A 16,675-nucleotide genomic window follows, 5' to 3' on the forward strand; every position below is an offset into this window, starting at 1 on the left:
GAAGGGTGAGGGGCAGGGACACAGCCTGCAGCCACCTGTCCTCAGGAGGGTCTTTTGGCTCAATTCTCCTTCCCCCGCATGCCCTCTCACATGCCCAGGAAGTAGTGGCTGCTCCTTCCTTGTCCCTCATGGACCACTCAGCCCCTGCCCCTCACAGCACACTTGCCCATGCCAGGCTGAAGCGTTATTTTTCCCAGTAAGTACAGATGTCTCCTCTATGCACATCCTTCCAGGGCCCCTTCAAAAAAGGAGAGGCTAGGGGCAGAGTGCCTTCCCATCATAGCTTTCTTCCTGATTTACCAAGGGATCCATGGGGCAAGTCACAGAGCTTCTCAGTTGGTACAAAAAAATAGAGCTGGAGTTCCCACTGTGGTGCAGTGGGTTAAGAATCTGCAGCAGCTCAGGTTGAGGCGAAGGTATGGGTCTGATCCCCAACCTGCTGTAGTGGGCTAAAGGACCCAGCGTTGCCGCAGTGGATTCCAGCCCTGGCCCAGGAACTTCCCTATGCCTCGGATGTGGCCAAAACAAAACTGAACCATCAAGCCACAAGAAGGCAGAGAGGAACCTCAAACGCGTCTTGCCAAGCAAAAGAAGCCAGTTTGAAAAGGCTACACATGGTGTGATTCCAAGCCAATAACACTCTGGAAAAGGAAAAACTACAGACTAAAAAGATCAGTGGTTGATGGGGATTAGAGTAGGAGGGATGAAGAGATAGAGCACAGGGGATTTGGGGGGCAGAGAAACTTTTTTTTATGGTATTATAACTTATGTCTATGATAAGTGGATGTATATCATTATACATTTGTTGAAATCCATAGAATGTAAAACTGATTTTTTTTTTTTTTTTTTGCTGCGGCGGTGGGGGGGGCGCTCACCTGTGGCATGTGGAAGTTCCCTAGCCACACCACAGCAGTGATCCCACAGCAGTGATCCCACAGCAGTGATCCAAACCAGCACAGTGACAACACCAGATCCATAACAGAGTGAACCTTTTTTTTTTTTTGGAAGTTTTTATTTTTTATTTTTGCTTTTTAGGGCTGCACTTGCAGCATATGGAACTTCCCAGGTTCAGGGTCAAATTGGAGATGCATCTGCTAGCCTATGCAACAGCTCACAGGAACACTAGATCCTTAACCCACTGAGCAGTATCAGGGATCAAACCCGAATCCTTATGGATACTAGCAGGGCTCATTTCCACTGAGCCACAGTGGGAACTCCTTTTTTTTTCTTTTGCAGCTGTACCTGTGGCACCTGGAAGTTCCCAAGCAAGGGATCAAATCTGAGCTTCCACAGTGACAACACAGGATTCTTCATCAGCAGAGCCACAGCAGGATCTCCAACAGAGTGAATCTTAATGTTAACTGTGGCCTTTACAATAATGCTTTGCAATTATTGTTAAGGGGAACAAATGTATCACATTAATGCCAGATGTTAATAACAGGGGAAACAGTGGTACAAGGGTGAAAGGATACATGGGAACTCTCTGTACTTTCACTTTTTTTGTAAACCTAAAACCACCCTAATAAACTCTACAAATTAATTTTAAAAAGCAAACACACACAGAGCCAGATCCTAGGAGGCATCAGGGTTAGTTTCTTGCCAGTTTGGAGGGAACTTCTGATGCTGCAGTAGCCAGAGTTATAGGCTCTGCAATGAAAAAGGTCTCCATTGGGCCACTTTCTCATCAGAGCCCCTGACAATGCCTTCATTCCCCTCCCTGTGCCTTCAGTTTCCTTATCTGTACAACGGGGACCATGATGACACTTCAGGAGGTGGCCAGATGTGTGAAGGGAGGTTATCCAGAATGCACTTGCCCATCAGCACACTAGGGGCGCTCCATCCCCACCGGCAATGGATCCTTCTCCATCCTCACACAGCATTTCAAAGGCTCCACCTTGCATCCCCTTGCACTGTGGGCATCCAAGGACAAACCCCCACATCAATGGTTCACCCCCCCAACCCCCACTGTTCCTTGGTGCTCCCTCCTAGAAAATACTTCATCATCGTAAGATTATCTTCCTCTGGTCCTTGAAGTGAAGACAAGATGAAGACAGACTGTCATTCTGAAGCAGGTGTTTGGCGGGGGGGGGGGGGGGGGGACACAACACAGTAGAAGATGGGAGCTCAATGTCCAAGGTTCAAATCCCAGCTCAGACAGCTACCCTCATAGACTCAGTGGCTCTACCCAGAGCCATGGCCATTCCCACTGGACCGAGAGGCATGTTTTTTGGGGTAGCAAAATGTGCCGCAACTCTCTGTTCTGGGCCATTCTGTGCACCTGCAGGAACCCCTAGACAGATTGGCTCTCCCTCTCCTGAGACCACCAATATCACCATGAGCCTACAGGAGGCCCTGGAGGCTGCAGGGAGGTAGCGAGGACACTAACTCATGTGCTCCCTGTCCTCTGAGGCCTTGCAGGTAGAACAGACAATAGGAGCTGTAAGAAAAGGCCAAGCGTGTTTGGCTCATGTCTGGCAACCGGGTGTTCCCCAGTGAGGGTCCTGCCTTCTGACACTCAGAAAGGGTTCTGTGCCACATGGGAACAAACGGTGAGTGACTGAGCTCCCAACAGGCACCAGACACTCTGCAGGTTTATTTCTTAAACTCAAGTAGGAAACAAAACCTTGGTGCTTGGAAAGGCCCATGTGAAACACCACAGGGTCACTTGCTACTGGCCTCAATGTTCGAGGAGCCGGACGGTGCTGCCAGAGGGAGGGACAGAGGGGCGAGCTGGGGAGCTGGCCCCAACAACGGGTGTCTGGGGTGAGTCATCAAGGAAGCCGATGGGGATGTCCGAGCTATCCTAGTGGGGTGGTCTCAGGATGTCACCAACCCAAAGATTCAAGCTATCACTAACAAGGCTGGCGGGGACATTCAACAGGCTGGAACCCCTGAGACCCGGAGAGACCATCTCAGATGCCACCCCTAGCCTGGACACTTAGCCCAACCCACTGCTGTCACTCCCATGGGTCCCATCAGCAGCCACACCAGCAGGGTCTCCACTGGGGTGAGCATCTGAGCAGCAGCCTGAGGCGCCAGCCAGCACCATCTTCAGGGCCCCTCCAGCAGGGGCTCCGTGGAGATGCCTGAACAGGGCCGTCTGTGTGGTGGTGGGGGGGGCAACATCCAAGCGGTCACAGTCAATTCCAGAAGTTTCTAGGGCATCAGGAAGGGGAGGCAAGGCAAGGGAGACCCACCAGGGACAGGAAGTGCAAAAGGCAACTGGCCTGGGAGATTTCCCGCTGATGTGCAGGTCCCCGGCTGAAGCAACCCTGCACCCCGGCTGGCCAGGCAGACCACTCCTCAGTTCAGCAAGGAGGATGGGGGACCTGCCTGGAGTTCACCCAGGACTACAAATCCTGGAATCCAGCCGCCTAGGGAAGCCTAGGGAGGCCTAGACTGGTGGGTCTTGCTAAGGCACAGCTGAGAGGGAGGTGGAGAGGCCTCATTCCAGGTTTACGACCCAATGGGGAGGCCCCTCGGAAGCTCTGAGGGCAGCCGGGCCCCCACAGGAACCGCGGCTTCCAGGAACTGTCTGTTCTGCTTTTGGCAGGGGAGGGGAGATGGGGGAGGAAGGTGAGGGCGGTCAAGGGCAGCAGGAAGGCCCAGAAGAAGGGAAAAGAGAGAGATACACACAGACACACACACACAGGAGCCCGAGGCGAGAGGTCGGTGAAGGTGGGAAACACAGGTTCCGCCTGGGATCCAGTTTCTCTGCGGCAGGACAGGGCAGGGCTGTCTGGCTCAAGCCCAACTCGCTGGCTGCGCCTGAGGGTTGTCTCTGGCGGGCAGAAGAGGAGCGTCAGAGGAAGAAGGCGCCCGAGCAGATGCGGGTGTAGACACTCTGATCCAGAGGCAGGTAGTGGCCCTGCTTCAGGTCCAGGAAGAAGAGCCGGTCCGAGGTCTGGCGTGGGTCAAAGCCCTCGTGCTGCAGCCTCGTCTTTTGAATCTTGAAGGTGCCTGTGTGGGTGGGGGTGGCAATGTGGGTGGGGTGAGGACTTGGCCAGGGGGCTTCCAGGAACCCCACCCACCCAAGTCACCATCCTCTCCTTCACCTCCAGGCCTCTGAACACCAGGAACATTCTTCCCCATTTTGCCTGCCGGATTCTCCCTCATCCTTTGAATCTCGGCTTCATGGCCCCTCCTCCAGAGAGGCCTCCCAGACCACTCCCATATGGCCTGAAACCAAACTTCGGTGCACTCCCTGCCTGGTCACATGTCCACCCCCACAAGACCGAGAAGGGCTGGGTCTGTCACACAGTAGGTCAAGGGTGAGCAAATGACAGGCCTTCTGAGCCACCTGATAGGCCAAATTCAGCCCACTATCCGAGGAAGCCACGCCCACTCATGTCCACACTGTTTACTGCTGTTTTTGCCCTACAACTGCAGAGGTGAATTATTGCTGCAGAGACTGTGGTCTGCAAAACTCAGCACATTTACTATCCGGGCCTTTAAGACAAAGTGTGATAATTAAAGAAGGGTGTCGTGGAGTTCCCTGGTGGCCTAGCAGGCTAAGGATCTGGCATTGTCACTACTGTGGTTCAGATTTCATTCCCAGCCTGGGAACTTCCCCATGTTGCCGGTGAAGCGAAAAAAGGCGGCAGAGGACGGGTGTGGGGGGGGGCGCTTGTGAAAGGCAGGCTAAGGGTTAGGATTGGTAGAAAAAAATCAAGACAGAATATCTGTGTGCTCTAGAATTGGGTAATTTGTTTTTTAAACCAAACTTCAAACACATACACCATAAGATTAAAAAAAGGGGAGAGGGCTTAAGTCTGTATCAGAACTAGAGGTTTTTGGAGCTCCTGTCATGGCGCAGTGGTTAACAAACCCTACTGGCATCCATAAGGACACGGGTTCGATTCCTGGCCTCGCTCAGTGGATTAAGGATCTGGCGTTGCCGTGGAGCTGTGGTGTAGGTTGCAGACGCGGCTCGGATCCCGCGTTGCTGTGGCTCTGGCATAGGCCAGCGGCCACAGCTCCAATTGGACCCCTAGCCTGGGAACCTCCATATGCTGCACCCAAGGGTGCAGCCCTGAAAAGACCAAAAAAAAACTAGAGGTTTCTTTTCATTCTTTCTTTTTTAAAATCTGCCTGGTATAATAGCACTTTATTTTTCCTTTTTCAGCCTCACCCGCAGCATATGCAAGTTCCCAGGCCAGCTGCATCTGCAACCGAGGCCACAGTACTGCTGTGGCGATGCCAGATCCTTAACTCACTGCATGTATCAGGCTGGGGATTGAACAGGCAACACCATACAGACGAACTGGATCATTAACTCACTGAGCCACGGGGGGGAGCTCCTTTTCAACAAAGAGCACCATGGACAAAGTTAACCGTTAGACTCCAAAAAAGAGATTTAGAATGTCCGAGACCGCTAGGGAATTGATATATAGACTATTACAGGGAACTTCCGACGATCACAATGAAAGACAGAGTTAACACAAAGGTGGGTGAAAGATACTAGTGGGTGATTTACAAAGGAGGAAACCCAAGAGGTGTGAGATGATTTGCTCAAATTTCCTAGTTATCAGGAAAATGCTAACAATGAAGACATGCACCAAACATTACAGGATGCCCAGTGGGAGTGGGAGTGAGGAATGAAAAGAATTAAGTATGTAAATAAAATGAGAAAGGCTTTGCCTGCGGTGCCGGCTGGCCGTGAACCATTACGTTTAACTCGCCATGGGGGGCTGAACCAAGACAAGTAAGTAAATGGTTGAGGGACTTAACAGACAGACAGAGGGACAGAGGGGCCCGCACCTGTGGTGTCCACCTGGGGCAGGAGGCGCAGGAAGATGGGCCGGGCGTAGGGGGCCAGTACCTTCTGCAGCTCCTGGTACAGCGCGTTGGGGCTCAGCTGGCCGTGAGGGTCTGCGATGGCTGCCATGCCTGCTTTGCCCTCTACTCCTGGGGACAGAAGTCTGGCTGAGACCACCACCCCTCGCCCCCACAGGGGACCAGATACACCCTCCAACAGTGGCCCCTGCTTCTGACCTCAAGTCCCTCCCACCTGGGAGAGCACTTACTGAAGCAGGGACCATTTTACTGAGTTTCTGCTGTACTCCTGAAAACCCTAACCCACAGCTGATATCATGATCCCACTTTCTTTCTTTTCTCTTTTTTTTTTCTCCTTCTGTTTAGGGCTGTACCTATAGCATATGGAGGTTCCCAGGCTAGGGGTCAAATTGGAGCTACAGCTGCTGGTCTATGCCACAGCCACAGCAACACCAGATCTGAGCCACATCCATGACCTACGCTGCAGCTTGAGGCAACGCCGGATGCTTAACTCATGAGCAAGGTCAGGGATGGAACCGGCATCTTCACAGACACTAGTTGGGTTCTTAACCTGCTGAGCCACAATGGGAACTCCTATGATCCCACTTTCTGGATGAGGAAAACTGAGGCTCGACATCAGGCATATTGATGTTGATGCATTATGACTCCAGATCCAGAGTACCATGTGCAGTTGTCCAGGTTGTGCACTGCTTTTTGTCCCGCATATGAGGGCACCTGTACCTCCAAGCCCCTTCTGGCGGGGCTCCTCTGAAACTGCCGTACCCTAGGACCACCCCCACAGCTTCAGCTTGCCTGGCACGGCCACCCCGTACACGGCCACATCTGTCTGGCCAAGCAGGCGACTCAGCACACCCTCCACCTCAGTGGTGGAGACATTCTCCCCACGCCAGCGGAAGGTGTCCCCGCTGCGGTCCCGGAAATACATGTAACCCAGTTCGTCCATCACCAGCACGTCACCTGGCAGAGGGGAGAAGAGGAGGTAAGAGGATGACCCGCCACCCCTACAGCCCACTCCCATGGTCTGCACACCTGATAGGTAGGCGCTATCACCCTTGCAGAAGACACTGTGGGCGATCTTCTTGCTGGTGGCGCTCTCGCTGATGTAGCCATCAAAGCGACGCAGAGGGTCCTGCTGGTTGATCTGGCCCACGAGGAGGCCGGGCTCCCCTGGGGAGGAGGCAGCACTCAGGCTGCGCTGGGTGGGTAGGAGGTGGGGGCCCCAGCTCCCCGGGGGACTGGGTGGGACCCTGCTCACCGGCCTGGCATGGGATGCAGAGGCCTTGGGCATCCCGCAGTAGCTCCATGGTGTCCTCGTTGACCTTCACCAGCCGGATGGGGTACACATGGGGCAGGATGCGGCTGTTGAAGCCACAAGCACCAACCTGGGATGGGACAAACTAGGTTGCTGAGGAGCCCCCGGGTGACATGGTGTCCTCCCGCCCCTATCTTGCCTGTCCTGCCCCAGGGCCTGGAATTAGCACCCCTAGTGTCACCCCAACTCAGTGACCTTGGATGACCTGAAAGAGGGGAGTAATAACTGCAGCACCTTCCCTAGGGCTCATGCCCCCTCCCCCACATTCCCAGCCTCCCCTGCAGTCAAGTGGAGACCCGCTGGCCAGCCACTACTTCCTGGTCCTTAAAACCCTCCATGCTGGGGACTTCCCGTTGTGGCGTAGCAGAAACGAATCCAACTAGTATCCATAAGGATGCAGGTTCGATCCCTGGCCTCGCTCAGTGGATTTAGGATCCAGTGTTGCCATGAGCTGTGGTGTAGGTTGCAGACACAGCTTGGATCCAAAGTTGCTGTGGCTGTGGTATAGGCTGGTAGTTGCAGCTCTGATTCGACCCCTAGCCTGGGTACTTCTATATGCTGTGGGTGTGGACCTAAAAGGCAAAAACAAAACAAAACAAAACAAAACAAAAAACAAACCCTCCATGCTGGCTGGAAGTAGATGCATGGAGTGACCCTAAAGCCATGTCAGGACACTGGCAGAGCTTCTGCCTGCTGCCCACTGCATGTCACCCTGCCTGGCTCAGTTCTATGAGCAGAAATGCCTGACTAATGGGTTAGTGCCACTTCCCAAGCTCGGGTATGTTTGTTAGAGCAGCACCCTGTGCTAGTATGGTCAGAATGTCCTCTGGGGCTGTCCATTCAACACATGTGATTGGTGGAGGTGGTGCCTGGTCCTCAGGTGCTAGGGATTCAGGAGCGAGATACAGAAAAGAATCTCTGACCCTGGGTGTTGGCATTCTTCTCATTTTTTTTTTTTTTTTTTTTTTTTGTCTTTTTGCTATTTCTTGGGCCGCTCCCGCGGCATATGGAGGTTCCCAAGCTAGGGGTCAAATTGGAGCTGTAGCCGCCGGCCTACGCCAGAGCCACAGCAACGCGGGATCCGAGCCACGTCTGCAGCCCACAGCTCACCGCAACACCGGATCGTTAACCCACTGAGCAAGGGCAGGGATCGAACCCGCAACCTCATGGTTCCTAGTCGGATTCGTTAACCACTGCGCCACGATAGGAACTCCCTTTTCTTTTTTTTTTTTTAATATTTTTTTTTTTATTTTTAGGGCTGCACTTGCAGCACATGGAAGTTCCCAGGCTAGGGGTCGAATTGGAGCTGCAGCTGCCAGCCTACACCACAGCCATAGCAACACCAGATCCAAGCTGCATCTTCGACCTACACCACAGCTTTCAGCAACACCAGATCCTTAACCCACTAAGCAAGGCCAGGGATCAAACCTGAGTCCTCATGGATACTGGCCGGGTTTGTAACCTGCTGCGCCACAACGGGAACTGCAATTAGTATCCGTTTTTATCTCCATTCTGCCCTTGCAGGACCCTCCTCTCTTATCAAGCCCTTCCCACCCAAAGTCAAGAACAGAAAATGAGAAGGGGAGTTCCCATTGGGGCTCAGCAGGTTAAGGACCCGACATAGTGTCTGTGGGGATGTGGGTTTGATCCCTGGCCTCACTCAGTGGGTTATGGATCCAGCATTGGTATGAGCTGCAGTATAGGTTGCAGATGCAGCTTGGCTCTGGTGTTGCTGTGGCTGTGGTGTAGGCTGGCAGCTCTAATTTGACCCCTAGCCTGGGAACTTCCATATGCCATGGGCATGGCAGGCAGGCAGGCAAGCAAGCAAGCAAGAAAAAATCACTAATCATAAAAGCATCTGTTTGCAGAGAGCCTATTTGGAGGGGTGTTGTGGTGAGCTCAGGATGCTGGGTGGTTACAACAAACCTAATGAGCTGTTATCTCCATTTACTCATGAGGAAATAGAGACCTAAGGAGCCTGAGTGACTTTCCCTGTAAGAGGAGATCAGAACTTCCTTCCTGGCCCTGGATCCCCCAGAGCCCTGAGCTCCCTGCCACCTCTACCGCTAGAAATTGAGGCTCAGAAAGGCTGAGGCACTTGCCCAGGGCACACAGCCATGCTTGAACTCAAGGGCAAGAGTCACAAGTCTGGGCGCACCGGAGAAAGGCCTCCGGAGAGGCTGGCTGAGTGTCCCACCACAGTTCAGGCTGTTTTATGGCGACACAGGCCAGCCAGGTCGAGGTAGCAGTGATCCCTGAACCCTGACACCAGCCCAGCCTCCCCCCGCCAGCGCCCACCTTCCCATCCATGTTGGCGATGCTACAGTTGCACTCGGTGGCCCCGTAGAACTCGCCGATCTGGCGCACGCCAAAGCGCTCGGTGAACTCCTCCCATATGGCCGGCCGCAGCCCGTTGCCCACGGCCAGGCGCACACGGTGCTGCCCTTCTGCCTCCCGCACGGGCTGCTTCAGCAGGTAGCGGCAGATCTCCCCGATGTACTGGACCACCTAGGGGATGGGAAGTGAGCCGTGGGCGCCTGTGCCACCAAGGCAGAGGGAACTTGCTGAGGGTGGAGGTTCCCCCAGACCCAGGGACCTTCCCCCTCTAACCAGGGCGCTAGGAACAAAATGGCCTTAAAGAAGATGATAGCAAGGAAACAGCCCAAGCCATTTACACCTATCCATTCGCTGTCCCCAAGGCACTTCCTAAATGAATGGATGTATCGCAACCCCCACACCCCTCTGCTGTCCCTCAGCACCATGCTGCTTCCTGGGGACACCCCGTGTATGGCGCAGGCAGGCAGGAAGGTAGGATGCAGTGTTGACACTCCACAGGGCAACCCTCAGCCCAGAGCCGAGGTGTTTTATGCTGTCCCCCAGAATCCCAACCATCTGAGCTCAGGTCAGGATGCCTAGTGATCTGACCCTGGGGTGGGACCACTCTCAGGAACATGTTCTTCTCTGCCTCCCTGAAGTCACAGCAGGGACCCAGCCCTGGCCACCCATGTAGTCACCTCCTCACCTCCTCAAAGGGCTCCACCCCCTGGGGTCACCTTCCAGATACCCCGGGTGTCCTTGAGTCATCTCTACATCAGCTTCTGAATGATTACCCTCCCCATTTTACAGATGGAGAAACTGAGGCTCACGGATAGTAAAAAAAAACAAAAAAAAAAACAAAACAAAAACAAAAACAAAAAACAAAAAAACAAAACCACCCAGGCTAAAAATGTCATAAAATTTGATTTGAATCTGGCCATCCTGGCTCCAAAGCCTCAACACAGACACATGTTCAGAATTAACCACCAGGGCAATCATTACAGCTTCAAAGTACTCACAAGATAATGTAAAAATATGACCTGTGATGAACTCCATCTGGCCCCGCCACCTTCAATGCCTCCTCTCCCTCCAACTCCTGTGCTCACTTGGCTCTGCCACATGGGTCCCCTCCTCGAGGACCTTGCATGGACTGTGCCCTCTGCTGGGAGCACCCTGCCACCAGATGCATCAGGTCTCAAATGTCACATATTTCCCTGATAAATATCTGAGGAATACAAGGGTGCCTAGCACTCACCACCTGCCAAGTACAGAGATCATCTGTTTAGTCCTCCCAACACTCCATGTTGGAGATGAAGTCACTGAGACCCAGAGAGGGCACACAGGTGGTCCAAGATCACCAGCTGCTGACCAGGAGGCAAGCCCAGGGCAAGGCTAGATCAGAAACCCATGATGGTTCTTTTCTCTCTGCCCCCAGCTCCCTTGTGTGCCTGGGGTATAGCTCAGCCCACACCATCTCCAGGACAGACCCAGGGACCTTGGGTCATACAGCTTAGCCAGTCTGTCCAGTCCATCACTAGCCACTGATTGGTTCAAGAATAGGCAGATGACCAGAGATTGGCCAATGAGAATCAGCTCTGGGACTTTTTAATGGACTAGTGGGAAGACAGCCTCTTTCTCAACTGGAGCTGCTGGGAACCCTCCTGGAGAAGCAGATATGGGGAGGAAACCACCCACTGAGAAAAGAAGAAAATAAGAGAAAGATGAAAGTGAACAAGAAATGAAGAGAGAGAGAGTGAGAACGAGGCCCTCCTTGATCAAGCTGTGCCTGAAGGCTGTCCACCATTTGGCTTCCTAAGTTCCATAAGCTAATAAATACCTTTCCTCAAGAAAGCCAGAATTTAAGTTAGGGCTGGGTTTTGGTTTTATCTGTCAACTGACTCAGTCCTGCCTAAACACAGAGCTGCCCTCCAGACCATCACAGGTAGTCCCAGCCACACTCTGAGCAGTTCACAACTGTCCCCTTCAGAAATTAGGTTGGGGAAGGGACAATCAGCCACAACTGAGGCAGCTGAGGGTGATAATGATGTCCCTGTGGCTCTAAGGCCACATCTATATACTGAGAGCCAAACAGATGATCTTTACTCAGCCTGGACCCTTAGACAGACTCAGAGCTGAAGGGCAGGCAACAGATGCCCCATGCCGTGACCTCCAGCATGCAGGGGCCAGAAGCTGGGAGTGAGGTGTCAACCTGGGACTCCTGCTACCACTCCCAAGTCAGGGTGACCTCAGGCATTGAATGTGCACACCCAAGTGGGTATGGGGAGTCAAGGTGTGCACACTCAGGCTCCGTGGACAATGATGGCTACTTGCCTATCGGCTGCCCATCTACCTGCTTTATGGAGCTCAGAGAGCAGAGCTCTATATTATAGCCTGCTGCCTCCCACAAGGACAGCAAGGCAGCTGACCTGGGCCAGTGCCTACTGCTGCAGATAAACAGCCAAGAAGCGGAGTTCCCATCATGGTGCAGTGGTTAACGAATCCGACTAGGAACCATGAGGTTGCGGGTTCAATCCCTGGCCTTGCTCGATGGGTTAAGGATCCGGCATTGCCGTGACCTATGGTGTAGGTTGCAGACCCGGCTCGGATCCCACATTGCTGTGGCTCTGGCGTAGGCTGGTGGCTACAGCTCCAATTGGACCCCTAGCCTGGGAACCTCCATGTGCTGCGGGAGCGGCCCTAGAAAAGGCAAAAAGACAAAAACAACAACAACAACAAGAAAAAACAGCCAAGAAGCTTCCCCCGTTCTACAGCCATGGGATTTCTGAACCCAAATGCGTGCTCTCAGTCTTCTCAGCATCTTTATTAAACTTGATCCTTTCTTTTTCCCCAATAACAGTAATTTATTATAACACGAATAAAGTTGTGAACTAAAGGCACCACAAAGTAATTGTGAAGTGAGACTTTTCTTTAACTTCCACATTAAACTAGCCTAGCATATACAATTATCCTGCTTTAAAGTGAGCTGTATTTTTCTTAATGTAGAAAATAAAAAGTACAGGGAGTTTTAGAATAATACATGAGTAACTTGGTTTTGCCTCCAACAACATTCAAGGTTATACAGCAATTAAAAACAGGAAACTTTTTTTTTTTTTTTTTGGCTTTTTTAGGGCTGCACCTGCGGCATATGGAGGTTTCCAGGCTAAGGGTCCAATCAGAGCTGTAGCCGCTGGCCTACACCACAGCCACAGCTACGCAGGATCCGAGCCGCATCCTCGACCCACACCACAGCTCATGGCAACGCTGGATCCTTAACCCACTGAGTGAGGCCAGGGATTGAACCTGTGTCCTCATGGATGCTAGTGAGATTCGTTAATCACTGAGCCATGACAGGAACTCCCAAAATATGAGACTCATAAAATTAATTAATATCAAATTATCTCAAATATATACATAAAATTGTCAAAAATAATAGATCACAATTTTTATATTTTTTATTTTGATCCTGTTATTAAACTTGACCTTTGAGAATTCCACCCTCTACTCCTTAAAAGAGCCCCTCAGCGCCCTTTCTTGGTGATAGAAATCCCCCTTCAAGGAATTGGAATGAACTTTGGGGAGCCCTGAGACAGTGAATGAAACCTGATGCAACGCAGCACGTCAAGGGCAAAGAGAGGGGCCGCCAGACACCAGAGACCTCTCTGCAGAGGATGTGAAACCGCCCACAAGGAACTCTTGCCCAAAAAAGCGGAACTTGAAGCAACTGAATATCTAGAGCAATGGTTCTCAATCAAAGTCAAGACACTTGACAAAGTCTAGACAGATTTTTTTTTTTTGGTCTGTCTTTTTAGGGGCACATCCGCAGCATATGGAAGTTCCTAGGTTAGGGGTCAAATTGGAGCTGTAGTTGCCAGCCTACACCACAGCTACAGCAATGCCAAATCTGAGCCACATCTGCAAGCTACACCACAGCTCATGGTAACGCCAGGTCCACAACCCACTGAGGGGGCCAAGGATGGATACTAGTCAGCTTCATTACCACTGAGCCATGATGGGAATGCCCTAGACACATTTTTAATTGTCACAGTTGCAAGTGTGGGGTACAAGTGGTATCCACTGATTTTAGGGCAGAAATGCTGTTAAATATCTGAGAGTGCATAGGACAGCCCCCACCAAGGAGAAAGATCCGGCTCCAAATACCCACAGTGCTGTGGTTGAGAAATGCTGTGCTTCTGCTATGGAGAACAGTATAAAGATCCCTTCAAAAAATAGAGGCGTTCCTGTGCCCTAGCTGGTTGAGGATCCAGCACTGTCAATGCTGTGGCTCAGTCACTGCAGTGGCGTGGGTTCAATCCCTGGCCCAGGAAATTCTGCATGCTGTGGTTGCTGCCCAACCCCCCCCAAAAAAAAATTTTAAATGGAGTTACCATATGATCCTATGATCCCACTTGTGGGCATATATCCAGAGAATACTCTAATTCAAAAAGATACATAGGAGTTCCCGTCGTGGCTCAGTGGTTAACAAATCTGCCTAGGAACCATGAGGTTGCAGGTTCGATCCCTGGCCTTTCTCAGCAGGTTAAGGATCCAGCGTTGCCATGAGCTGTGGTGTAGGTCACAGAGGCTGTTCAGATCTGGCGTTGCTGTGGCTCTGGTGTAGGCTTGTGGCTACAGCTCTGATTGGACCCCCCGGCCTGGGAACCTCCATATGCCGCAGGTGTGGCCCTAGAAAAACACAGAAAGACAAAAACACACACACACACACACACACACACACAAAAAAAAAAACACAAAAAAAAACTTAAAAAAAAAAAAACCAAAAAGATACATACACCCCAAGGTTCGTAGCAGCACTATTTACAATAGCCAGGATGTGAAAGCAACCTAAATGTCCATCAATAGAGGAATCGATAAAGAAGATGTGGTCTATATACGCAATGGAATACTACTCAGCCATAAAAAAGAATGAAATAATGCCTTTTCCAACAACTAGGATGGTCCTAGCGATTATCCTAAGTGAAATAAGCCAGACAGAAAAAGACAACATATGGTATCACTTATATGTGGAATCTAAAAAAACATGAACATATTACAAAACAGAAATACACTCACAGACATAGAAAACAAACTTATACTTACCAAAGGGGATAGCGAGGGTTGGGAGAGGAGATAATTTAGGAGTTTGGGATTAACAATATACACACTACTATACATAAAATAAACAAGGACTGTTGTGGCTCAGCAGTAACAAACCCGACTAGGATCTTTGGGGATGTGGGTTCGATCCCTGGCCTTGCTGAGTGGGTTAAGGATCTGGAGTTACCGTGAGCTGTGGCATAGGTTGCAGACACAGCTTGGATCCTGTGTTGCTGTGGCTGTGGTGTTGGCCAGCAGCTGTAGCTCCAGTTCGACCCCTAGCCTGGGAACCTCCATATGCGTCAGGTGTGACCTTCAAAAGCAAAAAAAAAAAAAAAAAAAAAGAAAGAAAGAAAGGAAGGAAGGAAGGAAGGGAGGGAGAAAGGAAGGAAGGAAGAAAGAAAACAACAAGGACTGGAGTTCCCATCGTGGCTCAGTGGTAAAAAACCTGACTAGAATACATGAAGATGTGGGTTCGATCCCTGCCTCGCTCTGGCATTGGGTTAAGGATCTGGCATTGTTGTGAGCTGTGGTGTAGGTTACAGACTCAGCTCGGATCCTACATTGCTGTGGCTGTACTGGAGACCAGGAGCTATAGCTCTGATTTGACCCTTAGCCTGGGAACTTTAAAGTGCTTCAGGTGTGGCCCTAAAAAGCAAAAAAAAAAAAAGGACCTACTGTATAGCACAGGGAATGATATCTTGTAATAACCTATAATGGAAAAGAATCTGAAAAAGAATATACAGATTTAGATATGTATGTGTAACTGGACCACTTTGGTGCATACCTGCAACTAACACAACACTGTAAATTAACTATACCTCAATTTTTTAAATTTTAATTTGTTTTTCTTTTTAGGGCTTCACCTGCGGCATATGAAGGTTCCCAGGCTAGGGGTCAAATCAGAGTTGCAGGTGCTGGCCTACAACACAGCCATGGCAACGCCAGATCCCAACTGCATCTGCGATCTACATTGCAGCTTGCAGCAACGCCAAATCCTTGACCTAATCAAGGGGTTGATCTTGCATCTTCAAGGACACTATGCTGGGTTCTTAACCTGCTGAACCACAACGGGAACTCCGATTTTTTTTTTTTTTTGTCCTTTTAGGGCCACTCCCGAAGCAGGCACATGGAGGTTCCTAGGCTAGGGATCTAATCAGAGCTGTAGCTGCCAGCCTACACCACAGCCACATTAATGTGGGATCCAAACTGTGTCTGCAACTTACACCACAGCTCACGGCAACACCGGATCCTTAACCCACTGAGCGAAGTCAGGGATTGAACCCGCAACCTCAGGGTTCCTAGTTGGATTTGTTTCTGCTGCACCACAAGAGGAATTCCCTAATTTTTTTTTTTCAGAGGCTAAAAAAAAAAAAAAAAAAAAAAAAAGGAGAAAAGAAAAGAAACAGGTACAGGAAGTACTAGGGAGGGAAGAGCATACCAAGGGACCTCTCAGCAATACCCACACTGGGAAAACACTACAGGCAAACTCCATTTCTTCAATAAATAAATTAGAAGAGGTGGGGAGGAGTGAGGGAGAGACCAGGGGCACCTACAGATGAAAGGATTCTTATAAGAAACATAAACCAGTTGCAACGTGTGGGTCTTATCTTAAAACTGATGTTTTAGGAGTTCCTATTGTGGCTCAGCAGGTTAAGAACCCAACTAGTATCCATGAGGATGTGGGTTCAATCCCTGGCCTCTCTCAGTGAGTTAAAGATCTGGCATTGCCATGAGCTGTGATGTAGGTCGCAGACTCGGTTCAGATCCCACGTTGCTGTGGCTGTGGTGTAGGCCGGCAGCTGCAGCTCCAATTAGACTCCTGGCCTGGGAACCTCCGTATGCCACAGGTGCGGCCTAAAAGAACAAAAATACAAAAAAAAAAAAAATACACATAACATAAAATTTACCATTTTAGCCATATTTTTTTGGCTGCATCTGCAGCATGAGGAAGTTCCCAGACCAGGTACCAAACCTCCACCACAGCAGCAACTCAAGCCACTGCAGTGACAATGCCGGATACCCAACCCACTGCACCACAAGAGAATTCAGCCATTTTTACAGCTCAGTGGTATTAAATACATTCACATTTATAAACAGCCATCACCACCATCCATTCCCATAACTCTTTTAATATTAATAATCTGAAACTCAGTT

The 16,675-nt window shown here is 50.7% G+C and overlaps 1 protein-coding gene across 7 annotated transcripts in view; it reads right to left on the reverse strand.

Moving 5' to 3' along the window:
* Positions 991–16,675, reverse strand: part of SLC27A1 (solute carrier family 27 member 1) — a 32,316-nt gene continuing 16,631 nt past the window's right edge. For 4 of the 7 annotated variants that reach the window (XM_021076116.1, XM_021076130.1, XM_021076140.1 and 1 more), the window contains exons 8-12: positions 9,407–9,616; positions 7,052–7,178; positions 6,589–6,963; positions 5,761–5,907; positions 991–3,960 (exon numbers count right to left, since the gene is read on the reverse strand). In XM_021076116.1, the coding sequence (XP_020931775.1) occupies positions 3,803–3,960; positions 5,761–5,907; positions 6,589–6,963; positions 7,052–7,178; positions 9,407–9,616 (1,017 nt within the window). In that variant the 3' untranslated portion in view covers positions 991–3,802. 7 annotated transcript variants of the gene reach the window in all.

The sequence above is a fragment of the Sus scrofa genome, chromosome 2 (genome assembly GCF_000003025.6).
Source record: "Sus scrofa isolate TJ Tabasco breed Duroc chromosome 2, Sscrofa11.1, whole genome shotgun sequence".
NCBI lineage: Eukaryota > Metazoa > Chordata > Mammalia > Artiodactyla > Suidae > Sus > Sus scrofa.